Source organism: Chlorocebus sabaeus, chromosome 5 (genome assembly GCF_047675955.1).
Source record: "Chlorocebus sabaeus isolate Y175 chromosome 5, mChlSab1.0.hap1, whole genome shotgun sequence".
In the NCBI taxonomy this organism is placed as follows: domain Eukaryota; kingdom Metazoa; phylum Chordata; class Mammalia; order Primates; family Cercopithecidae; genus Chlorocebus; species Chlorocebus sabaeus.
Window position 1 is genome coordinate 3808814 of NC_132908.1, and position 23404 is coordinate 3832217.

At 42.2% G+C, this 23404-nt stretch overlaps 1 protein-coding gene across 1 annotated transcript in view; it reads right to left on the reverse strand.

Annotated features, from left to right (window-relative positions):
- CREBBP (CREB binding protein) overlaps positions 1 to 23404 on the reverse strand; it is a 156745-nt gene that overhangs the window by 109246 nt on the left and 24095 nt on the right. Inside the window, exon 2 of the mRNA XM_037989910.2 lies at positions 16435 to 17147. Coding sequence (XP_037845838.1) covers positions 16435 to 17147 — 713 coding nt within the window. The remainder of the gene's footprint in view (positions 1 to 16434; positions 17148 to 23404) is intronic.

Consider the following 23404-nt stretch of genomic DNA (forward strand, 5'->3'; position numbering starts at 1 on the left):
CCTGAGGTCAGGAGTTCGAGACCAGCCTGACCAACATGGTGAAACCCCGTCTCTACTAAAAATACAAAATTAGCTGGGTGTGGTGGTGCGTGCCTGTAGTCCCAGCTACTCAGGAGGCTGAGGTACAAGAATTGCTTGAGCCCCAGAGGTGGAGGTTGCAGTGAGTCGAGACAGCATCACTGCACTTCAGCTTGGGCTACAGAGTAAGACTCCATCTCAAAAGAAACCCAAAACAAACAAACAAAACATTGTACTAGAGGTCCTAGGCAGAACATTAAAGCCAGAAAAATGAATAAAATGCATACAGATGAAAAAGGAAGAAACAAGTTATTTTTATTCTCAGATATGTCCCAGAAAATTCTAAGACATCTTATAGAATTAATAAGTGAGTTCAGAAGGGTTACAAGATACAACATTAATACAGAAAAGTTTATTATACTTCTCCACACTAGCAACAAATAATTATCTAAAATCTAGGAATCAAACAGAAATGAAAATGAGAAACTAAGCAACCTGACTTTAATATTTACTGTAAAACTGAAATACATCTATGAAAGCTTCATCTATGAAAGAAATGATTGATAAAATGGACTTCATTAAAATTAAAACTGCCCCTTCAAAGATAACGTCAAGAGAATGAGAAGACAAGCCACAGACTGGGAGAAAACATGTGCAAGACACACATCGGATAAAGATCTATTTGCAAAAATATATAAAGAACTCTCAAAACTCAACAATAACAACCTGGTTTAAAAATGGGCCAAAGACCTCAACGTACACCTCATCAAAGAAGATGCACAGATGGCAAATAAGCGTATGAAAAGATGATCCACAGCTTATCAGAGAAATGCAGATTAAAACAATGAGATACCACTATTTGCCTATTAAAATAGCCAAATCCAGAACACTGTCAACACCAAATGCCGGCGAGGATGTAGTGCAACAGGAACTCTCATTCTTCACTGGCGGGAATGCAAAATGATACAGACACTTTGGAAGACATTTTTGCAGTTTCTCACAAAACTAAGCATACTCTTACAATATGATCCAGCAATTGTGCTCACTGGCATCTACCCAAAACAGGTAAAAACTTACGCCCAGACAAAAACTGCACATGGATGTTTATGGCAGCTTTATTCATAATTGCCAAAACTTGGGAGCAACCATGAAGTCTTTCAGTAGGTAAAGGGATAATTGCCATGAAAAGACCCAGAAGAACTTTAAATACTATTATTAAATGAATGAGGTCAATCAGAAAAGGCTATACACTGTATGACGGTAACTTTACAAAAAGGCAAAACTATGGAGACAATCAGTGGTTGCCAGGGTTTCGCGGGAGGAGAGAAGGATGAAGAGTTGAAATACAGAGGACTTTTAGGGCAGTGAAAATACTCTGCATGACACTATAATGATACACATCATTATACATTTGTCCAAGTCCACAGAATGTACAACACTAAGAGTGAACCCTAATGTAAATTACAGACTTCGGGTTGACTATGATATATCAATACCAGTTTATTGATTGTGACAACTGTACCGTTCTAGACAGGGGAGTTGGGGAAGATGTTGATAATGGAGGAGACTATGAACTAGGAGAACAGGGGATAGATGGAAAATCTCTGTACCTTCATTTCATTGTGAAGTCCAAACTACTCTAAAAAAAATTAAATCTTTAAAAGCTTTTCTTAAAAACAAACTAAATGAATAGAAAAATAGATCAATTGAATAGACTAGAACAGAGGTACAGGGATTTTTTTTTTCTACGAAGCGCCACCAGTTAATAAATAATTTAGTCTTTGCAAATGACCTATGGTTTCTATTCCAGATTGTTTTCTTTTTAAACAATCCTTAAAAACTATAAAACCCACTCTTACATGGCAGGCCATATAAAAACAGGTCATAGGGCTGGATGTGGCCTGTGGGCTATAGTTTGCTCTTAGACTACAAAGTCCAGAAACAGACACCTCCTTGTACAGTCAATTTCATTCCTAGTTATTTATCTAAAGAAATGAAAACTTCTATACCCACAAAAAAAGTTGTACAAAAATGTCCACAGAAGATTGATTGATTGACTGATTGATTGATTTTGAGATGGAGTCTTGCTCTGTCGCCCAGGCTGGAGTACAGTGGGGCGATCTCGGCTTGCTGCAAGCTCCACCTCCCAGGTTCACGCCATTCTCCTGCCTCAGCCTCCTGAGTGGCCGGGACCACAGGCACCTGCCACCATGCCCGGCTAATTTTTTGTGTTTTTAGTAGAGATGGGGGTTTCACCGCGTTAGCCAGAATGGTCTTGATCTTTTGACTGCGTGATCCGCCCACCTCGGTCTCCCAAAGTGCTGGGATTACAAGCATGAGCCACCGCACCCAGCAGATTTATTCTTAATAGCTTCAAACTAGAAACCACCCCAATGTCCAATAATGGGAGAATGGACAAGCAAATTACGCTATAGTCACAAAATAGAATACCATTTAGCAATAAAAAATAACTAGTTCATGCCAACAACACGGATGAATCTCAGAAAACAAGTTGTGAGCAAAAGAAGCCTTATAAAAAAAAGCACATACTGTAAGTCATCGTACTACAAGATTCCATTATTTGAAGTCTGAGAACAGGCAAAGCAATTCATGGTTAAAGAAATCAGCAGCCGGGCGCAGTGGCTCATGCCTGTAATCCCAACACTTTGGGAGGCTGAGGTGGCAGATCACTAGGTCAGGAGTTCAAGACCAGCCTGGGCAACATGGTGAAACTGTCTCTACCAAAAAGACAAAATCTACCTGGGCATGGTGGTGCAAACCTGTAGTCCCAGCTACTCTGGAGGCTGAGGTAGGAGAATTGCTTGAACCCGGGAGGTGGAGGTTGCAGTGAGCCAAGATCGTGCCACTGAACTCCAGCCTGGGTGACAGAGTGAGATTCAGTCTCAAAAGAAAAAAAAAAAGAAATTAGCAGTAATTGTGCGGGGATGAGTGGGGACAGAAAAACGGAGGCATACAAAGGAACTTTCTGGGCTAAGAGAAATGTCCTGAATCTTGATAGGGGTATGGGCTACATGGGTAAAGGGTTTTGACAAACATAAGATCTGTGCATTTCATGCTATGCAAATTACAACTCCAAAAATAATAAAATAAAAATATTTTAAAAATTAATATACGTAGGTCTTTAACTCCAGATCTTAATAGCTACCTTTAGTTGATAAAGTAACAAAGATAATGGTTTTTCATACAAGTACAGTCATGTACTGCATAACAACATTTCAGACAACTACAGACCTCATATACAGTGGTCCCATAAGATTAGCACGGAACTGAAATATTCCAATGGCTTAGCGATGTAGTAGCTGTTGAAACTGTCATGGCGTAAGGCACTACTCAGGTGTCTGTGAAGATGCTGGTGTAAACAAATCTATGCACTACCAGCTGTATAAAAGCATGGCTCAATTATGCATAGTACATAATACTTGATAATGATAATAAATGAGTATGTTACTGGTTTATGTATTTACTACACTTATTAGAGTATAAACCTTCTACTTTTTCATAACTGTAAAATGGCCTCAAGGCAGGTCCTTCAGGAGGTATTCCAGAAGGCAGCATTGTCATTATAGGAGATGACAGTCTCCATACATGTTATTGCTTCTGAAGACCTTCCAATGGGACAAGATGTGGAGGTCACGATCCTGACCTTGTACAGGCCTAGGCTAGTGTGTGTGTGTACATTTATGTTTTAGTTTTTAACAAAAAAGTTTAAAAAATTAAAGAATTGGCTGTGCACAGTGCCTGAGCTCAGGAGTTTGCAACCAGCCTGGGCAACAAGGTAAAACCTTTGTTTCTACTAAAACACAAAAAATCAGGTGGGCGTGGCAGCATGCACCTGTAATCCCAGCTACTCCGGAGGCTGAGGCAGAAGAATTGCTTGAACCCGGGAGGCGGAGGTTGCAGTGAGCGGAGATTGTATCACTACACTCCAGCCTAGGAAACAGAGCAAGACACTGTCTCAAAAAAAAAAAAAAAAAAAAAATTTAAAATAGAAAAAAGCTTATAGAATAAGCACAAATACTTTTGTACAGATGTACAGTGTGTTTGTGTTTTAAGCTAAGTCTTAATACAAAAGAATAAAAAAGTTTTTAAAAAGCTGAAGTTTATAAACTGAAAAGTTATAGTAAGCCAAGGTTAATTTATTACTGAAATTAAAAAAATAAATAAAAAGAGTGTGGCCCAAGTGTATAGTGTTTATAAAGTCTATAGCAGTGTTCAGCAATATCCTTGGCTGTCACATTCACTCACCACTCATTCACTCACCACTCATTCACTCATCCACAGCAACTTCCAGTCCTGCAAACACCTTTCATAGTAAATGCCTTATACAGGTGTGTTTTACACACACGCCCGCCCACCCATGCCACACACACCAGGATCTATGCTGCCCAGGCTGGTCTCCAACTCATAGGCTCAAGTGATCCTCCTGCCTCAACCTCCTGAAGTGCTGGAATTGCAGGCATGGAACTGAGTGCCTGGTCAGGTGTACCAGTTTAAACCTTTTACACAGTATTTTTTACTATACCATTTCTATGTAGAGAAATGTTTAGGTTTATAAATACTTAGCATTGTGGCACTGTGTTACAACTGCCCACAGTATTCATTACAGTAACATGATGTACAGATTTAGAGTCTAGGAGCAACAGGGTATAATATATAGCCTAGGTGTGTAATACGCTATGCCATCTAGGTTTGTGTAACTACTCTATAACGTTCCTACAATAACATAATCACTTAAGGATGCATTTCACCCCCATCATTAAGCGACACATGTCTAAGTTACTCTTCAAGATGGTCACCTGGGAGATATGTCAAATAAAAATCTTCACTGTTGTTATCATGCCAAACATTCATTCAGTTTGTGTTACAGAAAATAATCAGCCACAAAGTTAACTGGAAATACTACTCCAACTTTGACTTTAAAAAAGATACATAATTATAGATAAAAGACTGGTAGAGAAAACATCAGGAGTATGTTTTCTTTAGTGCTAAGTATGACTGGGTGATAGGCTTATAAACAAGATTTTCTTTTCTAGACATTTCTGTGCTAATTTTGTGTAACAAACATCAACTTTTTAAAACTTGATATAGGATTTTGATCTGTTGCCCGGGCTGGTGTCAAATTCCTGGCCTAAAGCAATAATTCCACCTCTGCCTCCCAAGTAGCTGGATCACAGGAATGAGCCACCAAGCTCAACAGCTATTTTTACTACCAAAAAAAGTTGTCAGAAAACATTTGAAAAGCAGTCTCATTATCACTTCAAATGTTTCGTGGCTATCTCAAATATTTTATGTGGCAAACCACCTCACCAGTTCACTACTTGATATTCTCTGAAAGGTTTTCAGTAAACCTATGCATATACTAAGAATGTTACATACATCATCTCATTTAATCGGCACGCAATTCTGTAAGACAGAGATTATTATCTATTTTTGATAGAACAATTCTCAATGGCAGCTACTATTATCCTCATTTAAAAGCCAAAAAGCCAGGCGCGGTGGCTCACGCCTGTAATCCCAGCACTTTGAGAGGCCGAGGTGGGCAGATCATGAGGTCAGGAGATCGAGACCATCTTGGCTAACACGGTGAAACCCCAACTCTACTAAAAACACAAAAAATTAGCCGGGCATGGTGGCAGGCGCCTGTAGTCCCAGCTACTCGGGAGGTTGAGGCAGGAGAATGGCGTGAACCTGGGAGGTGGAGCTTGCAGTGAGCCGAGATCCCGCCACTGCACTCCAGCCTGGGCGACAGAGCGAAACTCCGTCTCAAAAAAAAAAAAAAGCCAAAAAAACCTAAAACTCAGAGAAATTAAATAAGTTTCCCATAGCTAATAACTAGTGAAGCCTGGATGTGAACTGAGGCAGCTTATTCCAGAGCCCATGCCAGGCTTGAAAGCAATTAGCCACTACATCTGCAGAAGGCAGTCTGAGCTGCTGCTATTACTACTGCTGCTGCAGTAAGTATACTAAGTACTATGTGTGTGTCAATCCATTTAATATTGATGTGCAATCTCATTTAATTAAAAAGTTTAAAAAAGAAATTCGTAAGGCCAGGTGAGGTGGCTCACGTCTGTAATCCCAGCACTTTGGGAGGCCGAGGCAGGCGGATCACCTGAGGTCAGGAGTTCAAGACCAGCCTGGCCAACACGGCGAAACCCTGTCTCTACTAAAAATACAAAAATTAGCCAGGCTCTGAGATGTTGATGAAGAACCTTTGTAATTTGACTATCAACCCTAGTACCAAATTCTCTTCCCCTCTACCAGAAGGCTCACCCCAACAACAATATACTGGAGCAATGATCCTCAGGGAAATCAGAGACGACTTGCTTGACAGGAGAAGATGAAGAACACTACTGTCTATGCAAAAAGAAAGGATGGCAAAATTGAGATACCTGTTACTTGGCAGACTTCCTAGGCTTGAAAGAGAACCAACAAACACTGGGCTTAAGGGAGTTCAGAATGAATCAAGAAGTGGACATTTCAGATGTTGCTGCAGTTTCTGCATGTGTTAACAGATGGGGTACTTTTGAGAGTGCTAGAATAGGGAATTACAACACTGAGCCACTTCAGCCATAAACCTTATTCTTGTACTTTTTTTTCTTGCTGGTAATTTTATGTAGCAGGTTGAGAAAGCTACTCTATGCTACAACACACTATATACCAAAAATTTTGATGAGTTCTAGGATGTATTTTTCTTGTATCTTTTCCTTTCTACCACGATACTAATGACGTATAATGGGTCTGTGTAGTTTGAACGTATCTGAATAACTTCAGTATACTTCAGCTCTACTGTTTGACTCAAAGAAGCCAAGAGGACGTAAGTATGCCCATGTGCTTTAGAAGCCCAAAGTCAGTGAGATGAAACCCAACATCGAGAATTTGAAGCAAAGTCACTTGTGGGTAAAGAAAGCATTGGGTAGTTTGGTTAGAGTGTAATAATAAGAAAAATTTGGGTTGCAATAAGAGGAAACTTTGTGCTCTTCTTACAATTTTCAGTACAAATAAAGGTGTATATAAGAGAATCAATTTTTTTTTTTTTTTTTTTTTTTTGAGACAGAGTCTCGTTCTTTCGCCCAGCCTGGAGAGGCTCACTGCAAGCTCTGCCTCCTGGGTTTACGCCATTCTCCTGCCTCAGGCTCCTGAGTAGCTCAGACTACAGGCGCCCGCCACGACACCCGGCTAGTTTTTTGTATTTTTAGTAGAGATGGGGTTTCACCATGTTAGCCAGAATGGTCTCGATCTCCTGACCTCGTGATCCACCCGCCTCGGCCTCCCAAAGTGCTGGGATTACAAGCTTGAGCCACCGCACCCAGCCGAGAATCTATTATTTCAAAAAAATCAAAAAAAATTAGCCAGGCACGATGGTGCACACCTGTAGTACCAGCTACTTAGGAGGCTGAGGCTGGAGCACTGCTTGAGCCCAGGAGTTCGAGGCTGCAGGGAGCCACGATAATGCCACTGTACTCTAACCTGGGTGACAGTGAGGCCCTGTCTCAAAATAAATAAATAAAATTAGAGAGTTCCAATAATCTACCCAAAATAGAGAAGGTAGATTAGTCATTTCTTAGTAAACTTGGTTCTACTAATTCTTTCCTGACTATATTCCGCCACTCCATTCCTTTAGAGCACGGATTCTCAGTGTGGTCCCTGATCGCCACAATTAGGGTCACCTGTGAGCTGGTTAGAAATGTAAATTCTCAGGTCCCGGCCAAAATCTGCTGAATCAGAAACTTAGAAAGTTGGAGGCAGAAATCTGTCTTGACAAGCCTGCAGTGACTCTGCTGAACGTTCAAAGTTTGGGAACCACTGCTTTACAGTATCTGACCAAAATGATGACTGACTGAGTCCTGGGAGCTGATCTAATTTAAAACCTTTACTCCAGGAACACCTCTAGTCAAAAATCAAGCCCTGTGTTTTCTGACCGCTTTCTAAAAAAGACGAATATTTCAAAAACTTTATTCAAAAAACAAGCCCTAATCTGACCCCCTGTGAAGATGGATTACCATACAAACTATTTTGGACACATTTCAGATTTGTTAGTTAAAAGAAAGTACTTAAAAGATTTCTAAGATCACAAAAGCAAATTCTTATCAACCTTAAAATGAGAATGCCTCCGGACCCCTTGACGTGAAATTACACCTTCCTCTTTCTACCAGCTTCTGACTTCCTTATGTCATCTCTGTGCCAAGCAACATCTCTCAACACCTGTAGCCAAGAGAGAGGGTGTCTGTACGGCTTCTAAATCCCACCTAAATTGATCTTTTTTCCTTTCTTTCTTTTCTTTTTTTTTGAGATGGAGTCTCGCTCTGTCGCCCAGGCTGGAGTGCAGTGGCGGGATCTCCGCTCACTGCAAGCTCCACCTCCGGGTTTATGCCATTCTCCTGCCTCAGCCTCCCAAGTAGCTGGGACTACAGGCGCCCGCCACCTCACCCGGCTAGTTTTTTTGTATTTTTTTTAGTAGAGACGGGGTTTCACCCATGTTAGCCAGGATGGTCTCGATCTCCTGACCTCGTGATCCGCCCGTCTCGGCCTCCCAAAGTGCTGGGATTATAGGCTTGAGCCACCGCACCCGGCCTTTTTTTTCCTTTCTTTCTAGAGGACAAGTATAGGAGTTATTTTCAGTAGAAAATGAGCACACGCTCCCCTCGTAAGACTACATGTTAAGTTTTGCTACTTTCGAAATAAAGCAACTGTATTATTTTGTTTTTTTATTTAAAAAAGTCTTATCATGCCTTCTATCACAAGAGTAAGCAAAAGAAAAAAACAGTAATATCATGTATTGTTAATACTGACATGTTGTCAACACGGGTCGTGTTTTTCCTACTGTAAATATTTTAAGAGTCACATAAAATTAGAAATGAGATGGCCGGGCACGGTGGCTCAGGCCTGTAATCCCAGAACTTTGGGAGGCTGAGGTGCGCAGATCACCTGAGGTCAGGAGTTCAAAAACCAGCCTGGCCAACGTGGTGAAACCCCACCTCTATTAAAAATACAAAAAATTAGCCGGGCGTGGTGGCAGGTGCCTGTAATCCCAGCTACTCAGGAGGCCGAGGCAGAAGATTCGCTTGAACCTGGGAGGCAGGGACTGCAGTGAGCCGAGATCACGCCACTGCAATCCAGCCTGGGCAAGAAGAGCGAAACTCCATCTCAAAAAAAAAAAAATTTAGGAATGAGAAAAGGAGAAATAATCACAAACATCAACAATGACAAAGAACTGCACACATTTTTGCACAGCTTTAAGTTAACAAATTTTAAAGACTAGATGAAAAGAATTTTCTACTAAAACAGAAACTGCAAACTTTACAAAAGAACGGACTGCACTGCGTTAGTGTTAGCAGTCCCCCGGCCAGACCGTGTGGATGCAAAAAAAAAAATCTGGTTCTGCCACTCACTGGCGGCCTCCACTTCTTAATCTGTAATATAGGATTTGCCTACCTCCTATTTTTTTTTTAAACAAAGATTAAAAGTTAAGTATCTTATAGTTTTTTTCAAAATCAAAGCAAATTTAGACTTTACTACATAAAAACTATACTGACCTAAGAGACTACCAAAAGCCTAAAAGAGCCAATATTTATAGAAAATAGCAATAAAGTTGTTGTCAATTTTTTTTTTTTTTTTTTTTTTTTGAGTCAGAGTCTCACTCTGCTGGTATGCTTGAGTGTAGTGGTGCGATTCTGGTCCACTGCAACTTTGCACCCTTGGGCTCAAGCGATCCACCTGCTTCAGCCTCCTGAGTAGCTGAGATCACAGACATGTACCACCATGACCAGCAAATTTTTAAATTTTTTTTTAAAGACAGGGTCTCCCTATGTTACCAGGATGGTCTTTAACTCCTGGGCTCAAGCAATCCTCCCACCTCAGCCTCCCAAAGTGTTGGAATTGTAGGTGTGAGCCACCACGACCGGCACTGTTGTCAAAGATCTTCAGTCACTTCCTAGAAAAAAAAAAGGCTTCAGACCCACATTACTGTAAGGGTGAAGTCTCTATTCTTCATGGAATAGATAATTCCAAATTAATTTAAACTGCTTCAGAAAATAAATATGCAAGACTTTCAAACTCTTTTTGATCAAGTTAACATAACACTGATATAAAAATTGACAAAGCACAAAAAGAACTATGGATCAATTTCATCACTGATAAATGAGAAACAAAATTCTAAATGAAACACTAGCAATTAAAACTCAGCAATACATTAACTTTTGATTTTACAATTACAGAGATGGTTCAATTTGATATTATAAAACCTACACAGATAATCTGTCACATAAATAAACAGAAAGTGAAAAATCACAGGGTAATCAACATAGGTAGGTATCAAAAAGAAATCTGATAAAACTTAACATTTAGATTTTATCATTTAATTTATGAGGAACAGATCATGCCCCGACTTTAAAAGAAATATACTACTGACTGCAAACCAAAGCTCACATTATTCTTAATAATAAAACACTAGATACACCTCCATTTAAGTAGGATACGTGACAGTGATGCCTAAGAGCATAAACACTGCTAAAAATATTGGCAAGGAGAAAATAAGAGTATCAATAATGCAAAAGATGACCAAGTCCTTGGAAAACCCAAGAGAATCTCCTGAAAACATATTAGAATAATTAAGATAATCCCACAAAGCAGCCAGATTATCAGAGTAGCATATACATAACATCTTTCCTATATTAAAATAGCCGGTTAGATAATGAAATATAACTCATCACCAACAGCAACAAAAACCCCATACCTCCAGAAATAAACTTAGAAAGATTACACAGATAAAACCATACAATGCTTCCAAGCAACGTAAGACCCCCAGAAAAGATAATCTGCACGCATAAGAAGACTCAGGAAGTCACAAAACTGTTAAAATGTCACATCCCTCCTAAAATGACTTATAAAGTTGCACTGATTCTTATAAATCCAAAATTCCAAAGAATTTTTGTTTTTAAAATTTGAAAACAAAAAGTCCTAAATTTATCTAACACAATGGGGTTCTCAACCCTGGCTGCCATGAAAATCATCTGAGGAACTACACACTATATGAATGCTTCTATCATATCCCCCAGATTCTAACTAATTGCTCTGTAGTGGGGTTCACGCATCATATTTTTAAAAACTCTCCAGATAAATCTGATAAAAGTATAGACAGAGTTGAGAACCACTTGTGTGAGAAATAACTAGTGTAGTCATATACTAAAATTCATCACACAGCTAAGTTAATGTATTTCTGGCACAGGAACAAGCAAAGATCAATGGAACTAAAGAAAAGAGCTCAGAAATAAGACCCAAATCCTATATATCTGAGAAGAGAATAAGGTATATACCAAAAATAGCATATCGTTATCAGCGAGAGAAAAGATGGATTACCGAAATCTAAATAAATGGTACTAAGATGATTATAACATGAAAAAATATATACTGCTGGATCTCTGTGTCTCACTCCTTATGCCAAAATAAATTGAGTTAAAGATTCAAGGAGGCCAGGCACAGTGGCTCAGGCCAGTAATCCCAGCACTTTGGGAGGCCAAGGTGGGTGGATTGCTTGAGCTCAGGAGTTCAGGACCAGACTGGGCAACATGGCGAAACCCTGTCTCCACAAAAAAATACAAAAATTAGTCAGGTGTGGTGTTGCGTGCCTGTAGTCCCAGATACTGGCGAGGCTGAGGCAGGTGGATCACCTGAGCCCAGGAGGCGGACGTTGCAGTGAGCCGAGATCATGCCACTGCACTCCAGCCTGGGCAAGAAACTGAGACCCTTATCTCCAAAAAAAAAAGAGTCAAGTAATAAAGAGAAAAATACAGGAAAATATTTCATAATTTTTTAATAGAAAAAGTACTTTTTTTTTTTTTTGAGACGGAGTCTCGCTCTGTCGCCCAGGATAGAGTGCAGTGGCGGGATCTCAGCTCACTGCAAGCTCCGCCTCCCGGGTTCACGCCATTCTCCTGCCTCAGCCTCCCAAGTAGCTGGGACTACAGGCGCCCGCCACCTCGCCCAGCTAGTTTTTTGTGTTTTTTAGTAGAGACGGGGTTTCACCGTGTCAGCCAGGATGGTCTCGATCTCCTGACCTCGTGATCCACCCGTCTCGGCCTCCCAAAGTGCTGGGATTACAGGCTTGAGCCACCGCGCCCGGCCTGGAAAAGTACTTCTAAAATGTGACATAAAACCTAAAAGTCATGAAGGAAATAAATGCATAAATGTGTTCCTATACAAACTGAAAACATACACTTGGTAAAAACATTGTAAACCTATGTGACCATATTCCTGGTGAAACAGACTATGGCAAATAACAAAGGGGAAAAACATGTTTTAAGAGACTTAAGAATATAAATTAATGAGAAAAAATGACAAACAATTCAAGAGAAAAATGGACAAAGATTACGAACAATCAGTAAAATACAACTGCCAGTGACCTTATGAAAAGCCACACTTAACAAAGAAGACAATTTGCTTAACAGAATGTCAAGTAAGTAAAAGGATGGTAATATTCAGTGTTGGTCAAGATCTGGATAGAGACTCATCCACTCTTGGTGAAGGTGTAATTTGCACAATATTTCTGAAGAGTATCTGAGATTACGCTTATTTAAAATCTCAGTATCTTTTAATTCAGAAATTCCACGTCCAATAAATTATCTAGCAGATATGGTCACTCAGCTGTAGAAAGATGTATGTACAATGTGTTCAAAGTAAAACTGTGAAAATAGCAAGACACTGGGAATAACCTACATGCTCAGCCTACATAGCACAAGTCCTTAAATTATGATACACCCAAATCAGGAATTCCTATTGTACCTATGAAGAATGACTGACAGCTACACGGAGCATGGAAGAATTTCCAACTTGTATTGGTAAGCCGTGGGTGGGGAGGGGAACATCTACACTCACAGGAAAATGTTCTGTAATGCTACTCTTTATGTCTGGGGAGATAGCACACACATGCCCACACGCCTCTCTCTACGCCTCTATATGCATACACCATCTCTAGTGGGACAGATAAGAAATAATAGTTGCCTTTGGTGAGAATTTGGGAGAACCAAAATTCAAGAATTAAGGATTAACTCTTTGGTTCTTACCCTTAGAGTATTTTTACGGTTGTTTGTTGTTAAATCACATGCATGTTTACTTTCTAAAAACAAAACTTTTAACAAGTCTGTGACCCATTAATTTTCCTTTTCAGAATCTAATCCATGACATATGTGGACAGGCATTGTTGTACTAGCGAAAAGTTAGAAACAATCCAAACGTTCATCCTCAGAGGATTAGATCAATAAATTATGATGCATCATATAATGGAATACTTTGCTATCAGTAAGAAAAAAATAATCTCTGTGCAGTGTCACGGAAAGCCATCTAAGGTACACTGTCAAGTAAAACAGCAAGGTGCTTATGCAGTCTGGTTTCATTATGTATTTTAAAACTTTATCTGTAAGGAGGATGCTGCTTTTTTCCTATTATTTTAATTATTTAATTACTTCCTGCGTAACAGTTCTTAAAACAAAATTATCTTTTAAAAAAATTGCCTTTTCCCTGTGCATTTTAAAATCTAGTTGGCTCTGCTGTCATAAGGTTCTAGAGAGGGAATGGGTTAAAATGGACTTGTCTCTTGTTCTTACTTTCTGCCCAACACGACTTGGTCCTTCATTCCACCCAAAGGCCATGACACATCTTTAAAAAATGCACTCTACCCACCTCTAGTGGGCTGCTTTGAGATACCTACAGGAAACAAGAGACAACTGTCCCCAGCATGCTAACGAGGCTCACTTTCCAAACAGTGACATCCACGAGTTCCTGTTTGAAAGAAAGACCACTCTGTGTAAAGGAACCCCAGGATGGAATGAAAAGCCTGGGTGGACAGAGGAGCATGAAGTGTTACAGGTGTAATCAGCAAAGTCCAGCCTCCGGAAGACACTCCCCAGGATAAATAGCAGACAACAACTAAAACATGTTTCTTCAATAAATAAACTGTAAGGATCCCACAGACCAACAGATAACAGATTCTTAAGAGGCATATCAACTGATTGAAATGTACATTTTCAGTTAAAATCTATAAAAACTAATTACAGGCTGGGCGCAGTGGCTCACGCCTGTAATCCCAGCACTTTGAGAGGCCGAGGCAGGCGGTTTGCCTGAGGTCAGGAGTTCGAGACCAGCTTGGTCTCGACTCTAACTAAAAATATAAAAAGCCGGGTGTGGTGGCCAGGCGCCTGTAATCCCAGTTACTCGGGAGGCTGAGGCAGGAGGATCACTTGAACCCAGGAGGCAGAGGTTGCAGTGAGCCCAGATGGCGTCAAGGCACTCCAGAGCCTGGGCAACAATAGTGAAACTCCATCTCGAAAAAAAAAAAAAACAAATTACAACAGATGAGACCACTGGAAACGTGGCTGTTCTGTGGATACTGTATGACATGAAGTTACTGTTAAATTTGTTAACATGTGACAACGGCTTTGTGTTTAGGTCTACAAAGTCTAACTTCTACATACATGTTATCAAAAGCTCTTGAAGTGCAGTCCAGGGTCCCAGCCCTTTCAGGGGGATCATGATGTCAAAACTATTTCCATAAAATACTAAGACATGATTTGCCTTTTCCCTCTCATTCTCTCACAAGAACACAGTAGATCTAGTTTTCTAGTTACTTTGTGATATGTGACGCCACTGAGCTGCACGGATAACGAAATGTGTTTCAAAATTCTGTTTTACTATTTAACACAGTAAACATTGAGAGGTATACTGCACATATTAAAGAAATCTCTTTGGGGTCCTCAGTAATTATTAAGATTATTCAGGAGTCGTGAGATTAAAAAAAAGTTTGGGAATCATTGTTTTATACTATTATGTCGACTTCGTATGATTTAAACTCTCCAGAATAGACGGAGTTTTAAAAATGGGTAGTAAGGAATAGAGTGATGACTGAATTAGGACAAGGAACACGGATCAGATCATCTCTCCAGGAACCATAAACCCATGAGAAATTCCTTCTCAATCGACTCTAAATGACACACTCGTACAGACTCTTCTTCAAATGCCAGGTACAAGTAAAATTTAAGTTCACGTTCCCCTCTACTAACATTTCAAAAGAGACAAATGCAATTTAAACACTGAGAATTACTCCACCTTCATTTCTTAAAAAAAAAATCCTCTCCTTGTTTCCGACAGTCACAGGGCTTCGGACCCATCACCCAATGCTCTCATCAACCTTGTGGGGAAACTGTGTTCTACTCTTATTTCTCCCTCACTCCTATTTGGGACTAAACAAATCCAAAGAACAACCCAAACTGAATTTCTGTTTGGGATGTGCGGAATTCACTGCCTGAAGGCATGCCTGGTGGCTGCCGCTGAGAAGCCTCTGGCTGCAGAGCATCCACAGTGTTTGTCACTTCAGTGGGAATAGGCGGCGCTTCCTTCTCTGCACTCCTCCCTGTCAGCCCTGGGCTTTTCCAGCTGTCTCACATCTATCTAGGCATATGCCTTCCCCCTTCTCCAAGTTCAGTTCCTACTCTAGAAGGCAGCTGCAAGGCTGGTGGCTGCAAATCCCAGTCCAGGCCTTTCCCTACCCTAGCAGGGCTCTTGGCCGTGTGTGTGTGTGTGTTGGGGGAGTGGGAGAGCTTGGAACCACCTGGAGGCTGCTGTTGCTGCCTTTTTTTTTTTTTTTTTTTTTTTTAAATTTAAGAGGGTTTCGCTACAGTGCCCAGGCTGGTCTTGAACTCCTAGACTTGAGCTATCCACCCACCTCAGCCTCCCAAACTACTGGGATCACAGGCATGAGTCACTGCGTCCAGCATCCATCTGGAGGCTTCTTAAAGCCCAGGCCCCACCCCGAGTTTCTGAGTCAATAAAGAAGTGTGCATTTCTAACAAGCTTCTAGGGGATGCTGCTGTTGCTGCTGCTGCTGGTCTGGGGGACCCCACTTCAAGCACCACTGCACTAGTGTTTCTTCTGGGACCCGAATGCCCATGCCTCTCCCCGGCTCTGCCACCTCTTGCTTGTTAACATGGCAGAGAGTGAGCTGACAACCCTGGAACACAGCTTTCTCATTCAGTGAAATGGACACTGTGACAACAGATACTTCACTAGGTTGCCATAGAGGAGCACACAGACTAACGATCACCTCCTCAGTGGGCGGTACAGAGGCGGGAAGCAACCTTTAACAGGTTCATGGACACATCAGGCCCTGTATTTTCCAACTGCCTGACCTGCAAGCTATCCTACTTCTTTAAGAATTCTCATTTTAAAGACAGAAATGGTGCAGAGATCTTTAACCTAGAAAGAAATCTGTCTCTTCCAAGTATGAGTGGCACATGGAGAGCCCAAGAGGAGAAACAGGAGTGGGCCGCAAGGTCCCATTTTACGTATTACTCAGAGGGAAAGCCCGCGGTTAGGTAGGAAGTATTGAAAGCGCGTCAGCTCACTTACCTTGGCCATGCCTCCTGCCTGTGCGGTGTTCAGTCCCGCGTGACCAGTCATTTGCGGGGAAACCTGCGTTAGGGTCTCAGCCAGCACGCTGCTCGTGGCGCCCTGCATGGCTGGAGTAGGGTATGGCATTCCAGCTCCCCTTCCTCTGCCAGCAGCCCCAAGAGATCCATTCATGACTTGCGCCTGCCCTTGTGAAGCCTGATTCATTAAGCTATGGCCAGAGTTACTATTGAGGAGGCCTGGGTGGGTCTGGTTAAAGTTAGCATTCATGCAGATACCAGGTCCAGTCTGTGACGTGGCAGGGCTGCTAGTCGCCAGCCCCACTTGCTTTTGTGCTTGCGGATTCAGTGCTTGGGAGGCAGGGGGGGTGGGCCCAGAGGTGCTGGCTGCCTGTTTGGGCAGGCTGGGGGCTGAAGAATCTCCCTGGCTCAGAGGGCTCTTGCCCATGGCACCAAGGCTGGCCATGTTCGCACTGTTCGGCTGCCCTTGAGCCTGGCCACCCAGGCCCTGCTGCACGGGGCTGCTGGCGCTCACATTTCCTATTCCTGGGTTGATACTAGAGCCGCTGCCTCCTCGTAGAAGCTCCGACAGTTGTTTATGTTTGGAAGCAGCATCTGGAACAAGGTTCCCACTGTTTAAAAGGCCTAATTCTCCTCCATTGGGTATCAGCTCATCAGGAAGATCATTTTCCAAGTCAAACAATGATCCAAAATCTAGAAATTAAACAGAAATGGAAATGAGAAACTAAGCAACCTTAACAGCTCTCCAACTGCCATGTTTCTATGATCTTAACCTAATGGGGCATTCAGCGCGAACACTAGCATGTCTTAAGAGTCATGTCATTAGCCAGGCGTGGTAGCGAATGCCTGTAATCCCAGCTACTCCGGAGGCTAAGGCAGGAGAATAGCTTGACCCCGGGAGGCGGACGTTGCAGTGAGCCAAGATCGCACTGTTGCACTCCAACCCGGGCAACAATAGCAACACTCCGTCTCAAAAAAAAAAAAAAAAAAAAAAAAACACAAAGAGTAATATCAAAATGATTTACAAGTTTATTAGGGAAAATAAAAAAAATATATCCTTCCAATTCTGAAGACAGAAAAGTTAAACAGATGAGAACAGCCCTAATAGATTTATCATAATAGTGTGGTGTCAGGGCAAACTCAGATACACAAATTAAAAGAAAACAATGGGAAGACCCCAAATTCACTGAATTATAATTTTAAAATGCTTTTAAGAATGCATGTGTGGCTGGACGCAGTGGCTCACCCTATAATCCCAGCACTTTGGGAGGCCAAAGTGGGCGGATCACGAGGTCAGAAGATCGAGACCATCCTGGCTAACACGGTAAAACCTAGTCTCTACTAAAAACACAAAAAATCAGCTGGGCGAGGTGGCGGGCACCTGTAATCCCAGCTACTCGGGAGGCTGAGGCAGGAGAATGGCGTGAACCCGGGAGGCGGAGCTTGCAGCGAGCCGAGATCGCGGCACTGCACTCCAGCCTGGGCGACAGAGAGACTCCGTCTCAAAACAACAACAAAAACAACAACAAAAAACAATGTATGTGTGTAGAAAAGTAATTGGGCACTGACTTGGATGAAAAGCAATTTAAGGAGAGTAAACTCAATCTTACTTTTTTTTTTTTTTTTTTTAAAGACGGAGTCTCCCTCTGTCGCCCAGGCTGGAGTGCAGTGGCGCGATCTCAAGCTCCGCCTCCCGAGTTCACGCCATTCTCCGGCTACTTTTTGTATTTTTAGTAGAGAGGGTGTTTCACAGTGTTAGCCAGGATAGTCTCAATCTCCTGACGTCGTGATCCACCCGCCTCAGCCTCTCAAAGTGCTGGGATTACAGGCGTGAGCCACCGTGCCCGGCCAATTACATTATTTAAAAGTTAAAATACAAAAAATAAACTAGCTTTAACACAAAATGAAATCAGTGATTTCTTAAAGTGTTGAAGCTGCAGGAAATGATAATAAAGACATACACAGAAAATACAAAGAGTTGAAAATAAAAGAAAATAAAGAGACTAAAAGTATTTGTAGTATATGAAAAGAGTAAATGTCAATCACACAGGAAGATGAGAAGCACACTGAGTCCCGACTATAAAAGGACATAAGCAGGTCATCATCCCAAGGGGAGATAAAACACTAAACAAAATAATCCATCCTTCCTGATAAGGAAACAAATGGGAACTAAAACAACCCCTTTTTTCTGCTCCCTTTCAAAGTAACTTTTCTCTGAAGTGTGGTCTACACATGTCATCTCTACCTTCTCATCTCCCACGTACTCTAACCCATGATGGCCAGGCTATTCATATATGTGCAAAGGAAGAGGTATGCAGAAATATGTTCATCTTAGTATTATCTGTAGCATCCAAAAAAAAAAAAAAAAAAAAAAAAAGCACAAAAAATACCCAGAGGCAGTTTTTCCTAGTGGTTACAGAATCTAGACTGGGGCTGCCCACACTGGACTCCAGCTCCCCATTCATTAGTGATGTGACCTTGGTAGGTTACTCAGCCCTTCTTTGCCTCAGTTTCCTCATCTGGAAACTAGGGGTAACAATGGCCTCTACACCTCATAAGGCTGTTGTGAGGACCAAATGAATAAATAAGTGTAAAACACGACTGGGAACAAAGAGTGCCTGTGGGTGGTAAATGCTAAGTACTGTGTATTATTATTACTGCTATCCATAACAGGAGGTATAATAAGCTGCTGTATAATACTTTAAAATATCAGGCCAGGCACAGTGGCTCATGCCTGTAATCCCAGCACTTTGGGAGGCCAAGGTGGGCAGATCATGAGGTCAGGAGATTGAGACCATCCTGGCTAAGACGGTGAAACCCTGTCTCTACTAAAACTACAAAAAATTAGCTGGGCGTGGTGGCGGATGCCTGTAGTCCCAGCTACTCGGGAGGCTGAGGCAGGAAAAGGGTGTGAACCCGGGAGGTAGAGCTTGCAGTGAGCCAAGATCGTGCCACTGCACTCCAGCCTGGGCAACAGAGTGAGACTCCATCTCAAAAAAACAAACAAAAAACATCATACATCAGCCAGGCACTGTGGCTCATGCCTATCATCCCAACAGTTTGGGAGGCTGAGGTAGGCAGACCATCTGAGGTCAGGAGTTCGAGACCAGTTTGGCTAACATGGCAAAGCCCTGTCTCCTCTAAAAATACAAAAAGGAGCTGGGCGTGGTGGCAGGCGCCTGTAATTGCGGCTACTCGGGAGGCTGAGGCAGGAGAGTCGCTTGAACCTGGGAGGTGGAAGTTGCAGTGAACTGAGATATCACCATTGCACTCCAGCCTAGGCAACAAGAGTGAAACTCCATGTCAAAAAAAAAAAAAAAGAAAAAATTAAAACATTTTTTCTGCATGGTGGCAGACCCTAATGTCTGCTTACCCAATACCCCTGGCCCCATGCTGCTGGCAACGCCCACATGATCTGAGGTGGCTCCCTGGGAGGTTCCTCTGAGGAAGGGCAACACCTTTCCTGGCCACAGGAGGGGGAGTGACCAGATAAGCCCACCACCATGATCACATTCCCCTTTGCAGGTGACACAATCTCAGCTAAGGGAATCTGAAGGTACACTGAACCAGGACCATTGTGGAAAAGGTGTTCCTTCCTAACAGTAAGGGATGCTCAGAAACAAATCTCTCTCCTCTTCTTCACTAGATCTCGTCATGGGCGGGTGACAATCACCCTGTAGCCAGGAGAGCAGACACCACTTGCATGCTGAGAATGGCTGTAGCCAAAACCACAAACACCTGGGGTGGGTAAATCATCTCTGAACGGCTAAGTGATGCAACCATGGTACTTTCCCACCTTCGAACTTCATGTTATGTGAGAAAATACACTTACTATCATTTAAGCCATTTTAGCCAGAGTTTAACCCTCACCCTAACCCTAACAGACCCATCATGTCTATAGAAGAAGTTCAAATACCTTCTCATGGCACGTGAGGCTATCTTCTCGGCCTGCCTTTACAGGACAACACCAGATGCCTCCTACTTTCCAGCCACAACACTAAGAGCTGGCATATGCATTGGGAATCTTTCTTCTTGAATCTCTCTCTCGTTCTAAAACTCACCTCAGTTCTCACTCAGATTAGACACAGCAACTATGAAGACTTTGGGCTGCCCCTGCCCAACTGAACAGTCCCTCTTGTCAGCCTAGAAAATCATGTCTAACACACACTTGTATCTTCCCACCTGCCTATAAGGAATGAGGTGTGATTTAGGAGTGTGTACATGCATGCAACAGTTTTTGTAGAAAAACTGAGACTGAGAGTAAGCTACAGACAAAATGACACTATTCTCCTGAGTACTTCAGTACGTATCTCCTAAGAACATCCTCTTACATAATCACAGCATGCATGTGCAACTCAGGAAATGTAACACTGATACAATACTGAATATACTGCCCTTACTCAAATGTTGCTGGTTGTCCCAATAATGCTCTTTTCACATCTGTCTCTTCAAAATGACATGTCCTATAGCCATGAGATTACAAGATCCGAGATCTAATTCAGGATCATGGTGCATTTAATTGTCATGTCTTTGTCGCCTTGTTTAATCGAAAAAGGTTCAAACGTTCCCTGGCCTTTGTCTTTCGTAACTGACATTTTATTATTAATTAATTTATTATTATTATTTTTAGACAGAGTCTTGCTCTGTCACCCAGGCTAGATGGAGTGCAGTGGCACAATCTAGGCTCACTGCAACCTTTGCCTCCCGAGTTCAAGCAATTCTCCAACCTCAGCCGGAGTAGCTGGGAATACAAGTGTGCGGCACTGCACCCGCCTAACGTTCGTATTTTTAGTAAAGATGGGGTTTCGCCATGTTGGCCAGGCTGGTCTCGAACTCCTGACCTCAGGAGATCTGCCTGCCTAGGCCTCCCAAAGTGCTGTTACAGGCATGAGCCACTGCACCCAGCCATAACTCACATTTTTGAAGAATAGAGGCCAGTTGTTATTGTAGAAGGTCCTTCAATTTGGGATACCTCCTCATGGTTACAGGATATGTCATTGTGAAGAAACAGGAATCTGATCCCAGATACAGCAGACAGCTCCATGAGTGCACAGGGCCCGTACCTGGTGAACTAGGACTCAACATGCTTCTGAGGGTCCCAATCCATAGTTTTTATGCTGTTATGCTATCCTAAATTTGGAGATTCACTGAGGTGTCCAGATACAAAGACTGCACAATATAACATTTTATTAAAAAGTCCTCTCAGGCCAGGCGCGGTGGCTCACGCCTGTAATCCCAGCACTTTGGGAGGCCGAGGCGGGCAGATCACAAGGTCAGGAGATAGAGACCATCCTGGCTAACACGGTGAAACCCTGTCTCTACCAAAAATTCCAAAAAAAAAAAAAAAAAACTAGCCAGGCGCGGTGGCAGGTGCCTGTAGTCCCAGCTACTCGGGAGGCTGAGGCAGGACAATGGCGTGAACCTGGTAGGCGGAGCTTGCAGTGAGCCGAGATCACGCCACTGCACTCCAGCCTGGGTGACAGAGAGAGATTCCATCTCAAAAAAAAAAAAAAGTCCTAACATAACTACTGTTTTCTTTGTTGCCCTCCAGGCTTTGTCCACCTGCACACACACTTTTACTCAGTACTCCCTAATAAATACTTTCGTCCAACCCAAATGATAAATATTTGAGGTAGTAGATATCCTAATTACTATGATTTGCTCATTGCGCATTGCATGCATGTTACAAAATATTCTGTACCCCCTTAATACATACAACTGTTACACGTCAACTACAAATAAAAGGAAAAAATAAAATACGTACTCTCCAAAAATAACAATTTTTATTTTTTATTTTATGTTTTAGAGATGGGGTCTTACTCTGTCACCTAGGCTGGAGTGCAATGGTGCGATCACAGCTCACTGTATCCTCGAACTCCTGGACTCCACCAATTCTCCCGCTTCAGCCCCCTACAGCTGGGACCACAGGTGTACCCCACCACACACAGCTCATTTTTAATTTTATTTTTAATTAATGAATTAATTAAATAATTATTTTGACAGGGTCTTGCTCTGTCACCCAGGCTGGAGTGCAGTCAAGTTGTAGGCTCACTGCAGCTTCTGCCTCGCACCAACACACTCATCTAATTTTTGTACTGTTTTATAGAGACAGGGTTTTACCATGTTTCCCAGGCTTGCCAGCTAATTTTAAAAAATTATTTTTTTGTAGAGACGGGGTCTTGCTATGTTGCCCAGGCTGGTCTCAAACTCCTGGCCTCAAGAAATACTCCCACCTCAGTCTCCCAAAGCATTGGAATTACAGGCATGAGCCACTGCAGTCCAAAATAACTTTTAAAAATGCAGTGTTCCTTAACTGATGAGCATGAAAATGAAACTTCATCTAAACCAGGAAGTGGAGCCATTACATGAGAGATCAGCTTTCCTTCCTTTCTGTCCAGGGCAAGGATGAAGAGACCATGTCAAGCACTGTAACCCAGAAGCAAACAAGTGCCAAATATTTTATGTTTAAGTTTGGAAAAATCTGCAAAAGGCGACCTAACTGGCTATTTCAAACATCCCTAAGCACTCTTCCTAGGAGAGGGAGGCCAGGCCACAGAAGAGCAGACAAACTCAGAGAGTAGTCAGTGAAACCCAGCAGGGTTGGCCTCAGTGTAGGCCAATGGGAACAGAACACCTGGAAGCTGAGCACAGGAATTCAAATCCTGCATCCTTGGGCAAACTACTTTATCTCTGCATCTTCATACCCTACCTGTAAAACAAGGGTACCAACACCCCAGAGTTAAAAAATTCACCTATCATCCTGCCACTCTCAGAGTATCAGTTTTCATTTGTGATTTATTCTAGTTCTTACCAAATTCAAATTCACAGGCAAGTTTCCAAATTGTAAGCAGGGCTTCTGTCCTGGGTAGTGTTTTTGTTTTTCACTGGTCTGCTATGTTGTGACCACCCTGACTACTTTTTCATCCTATTTCAGTCCAAATACACATACC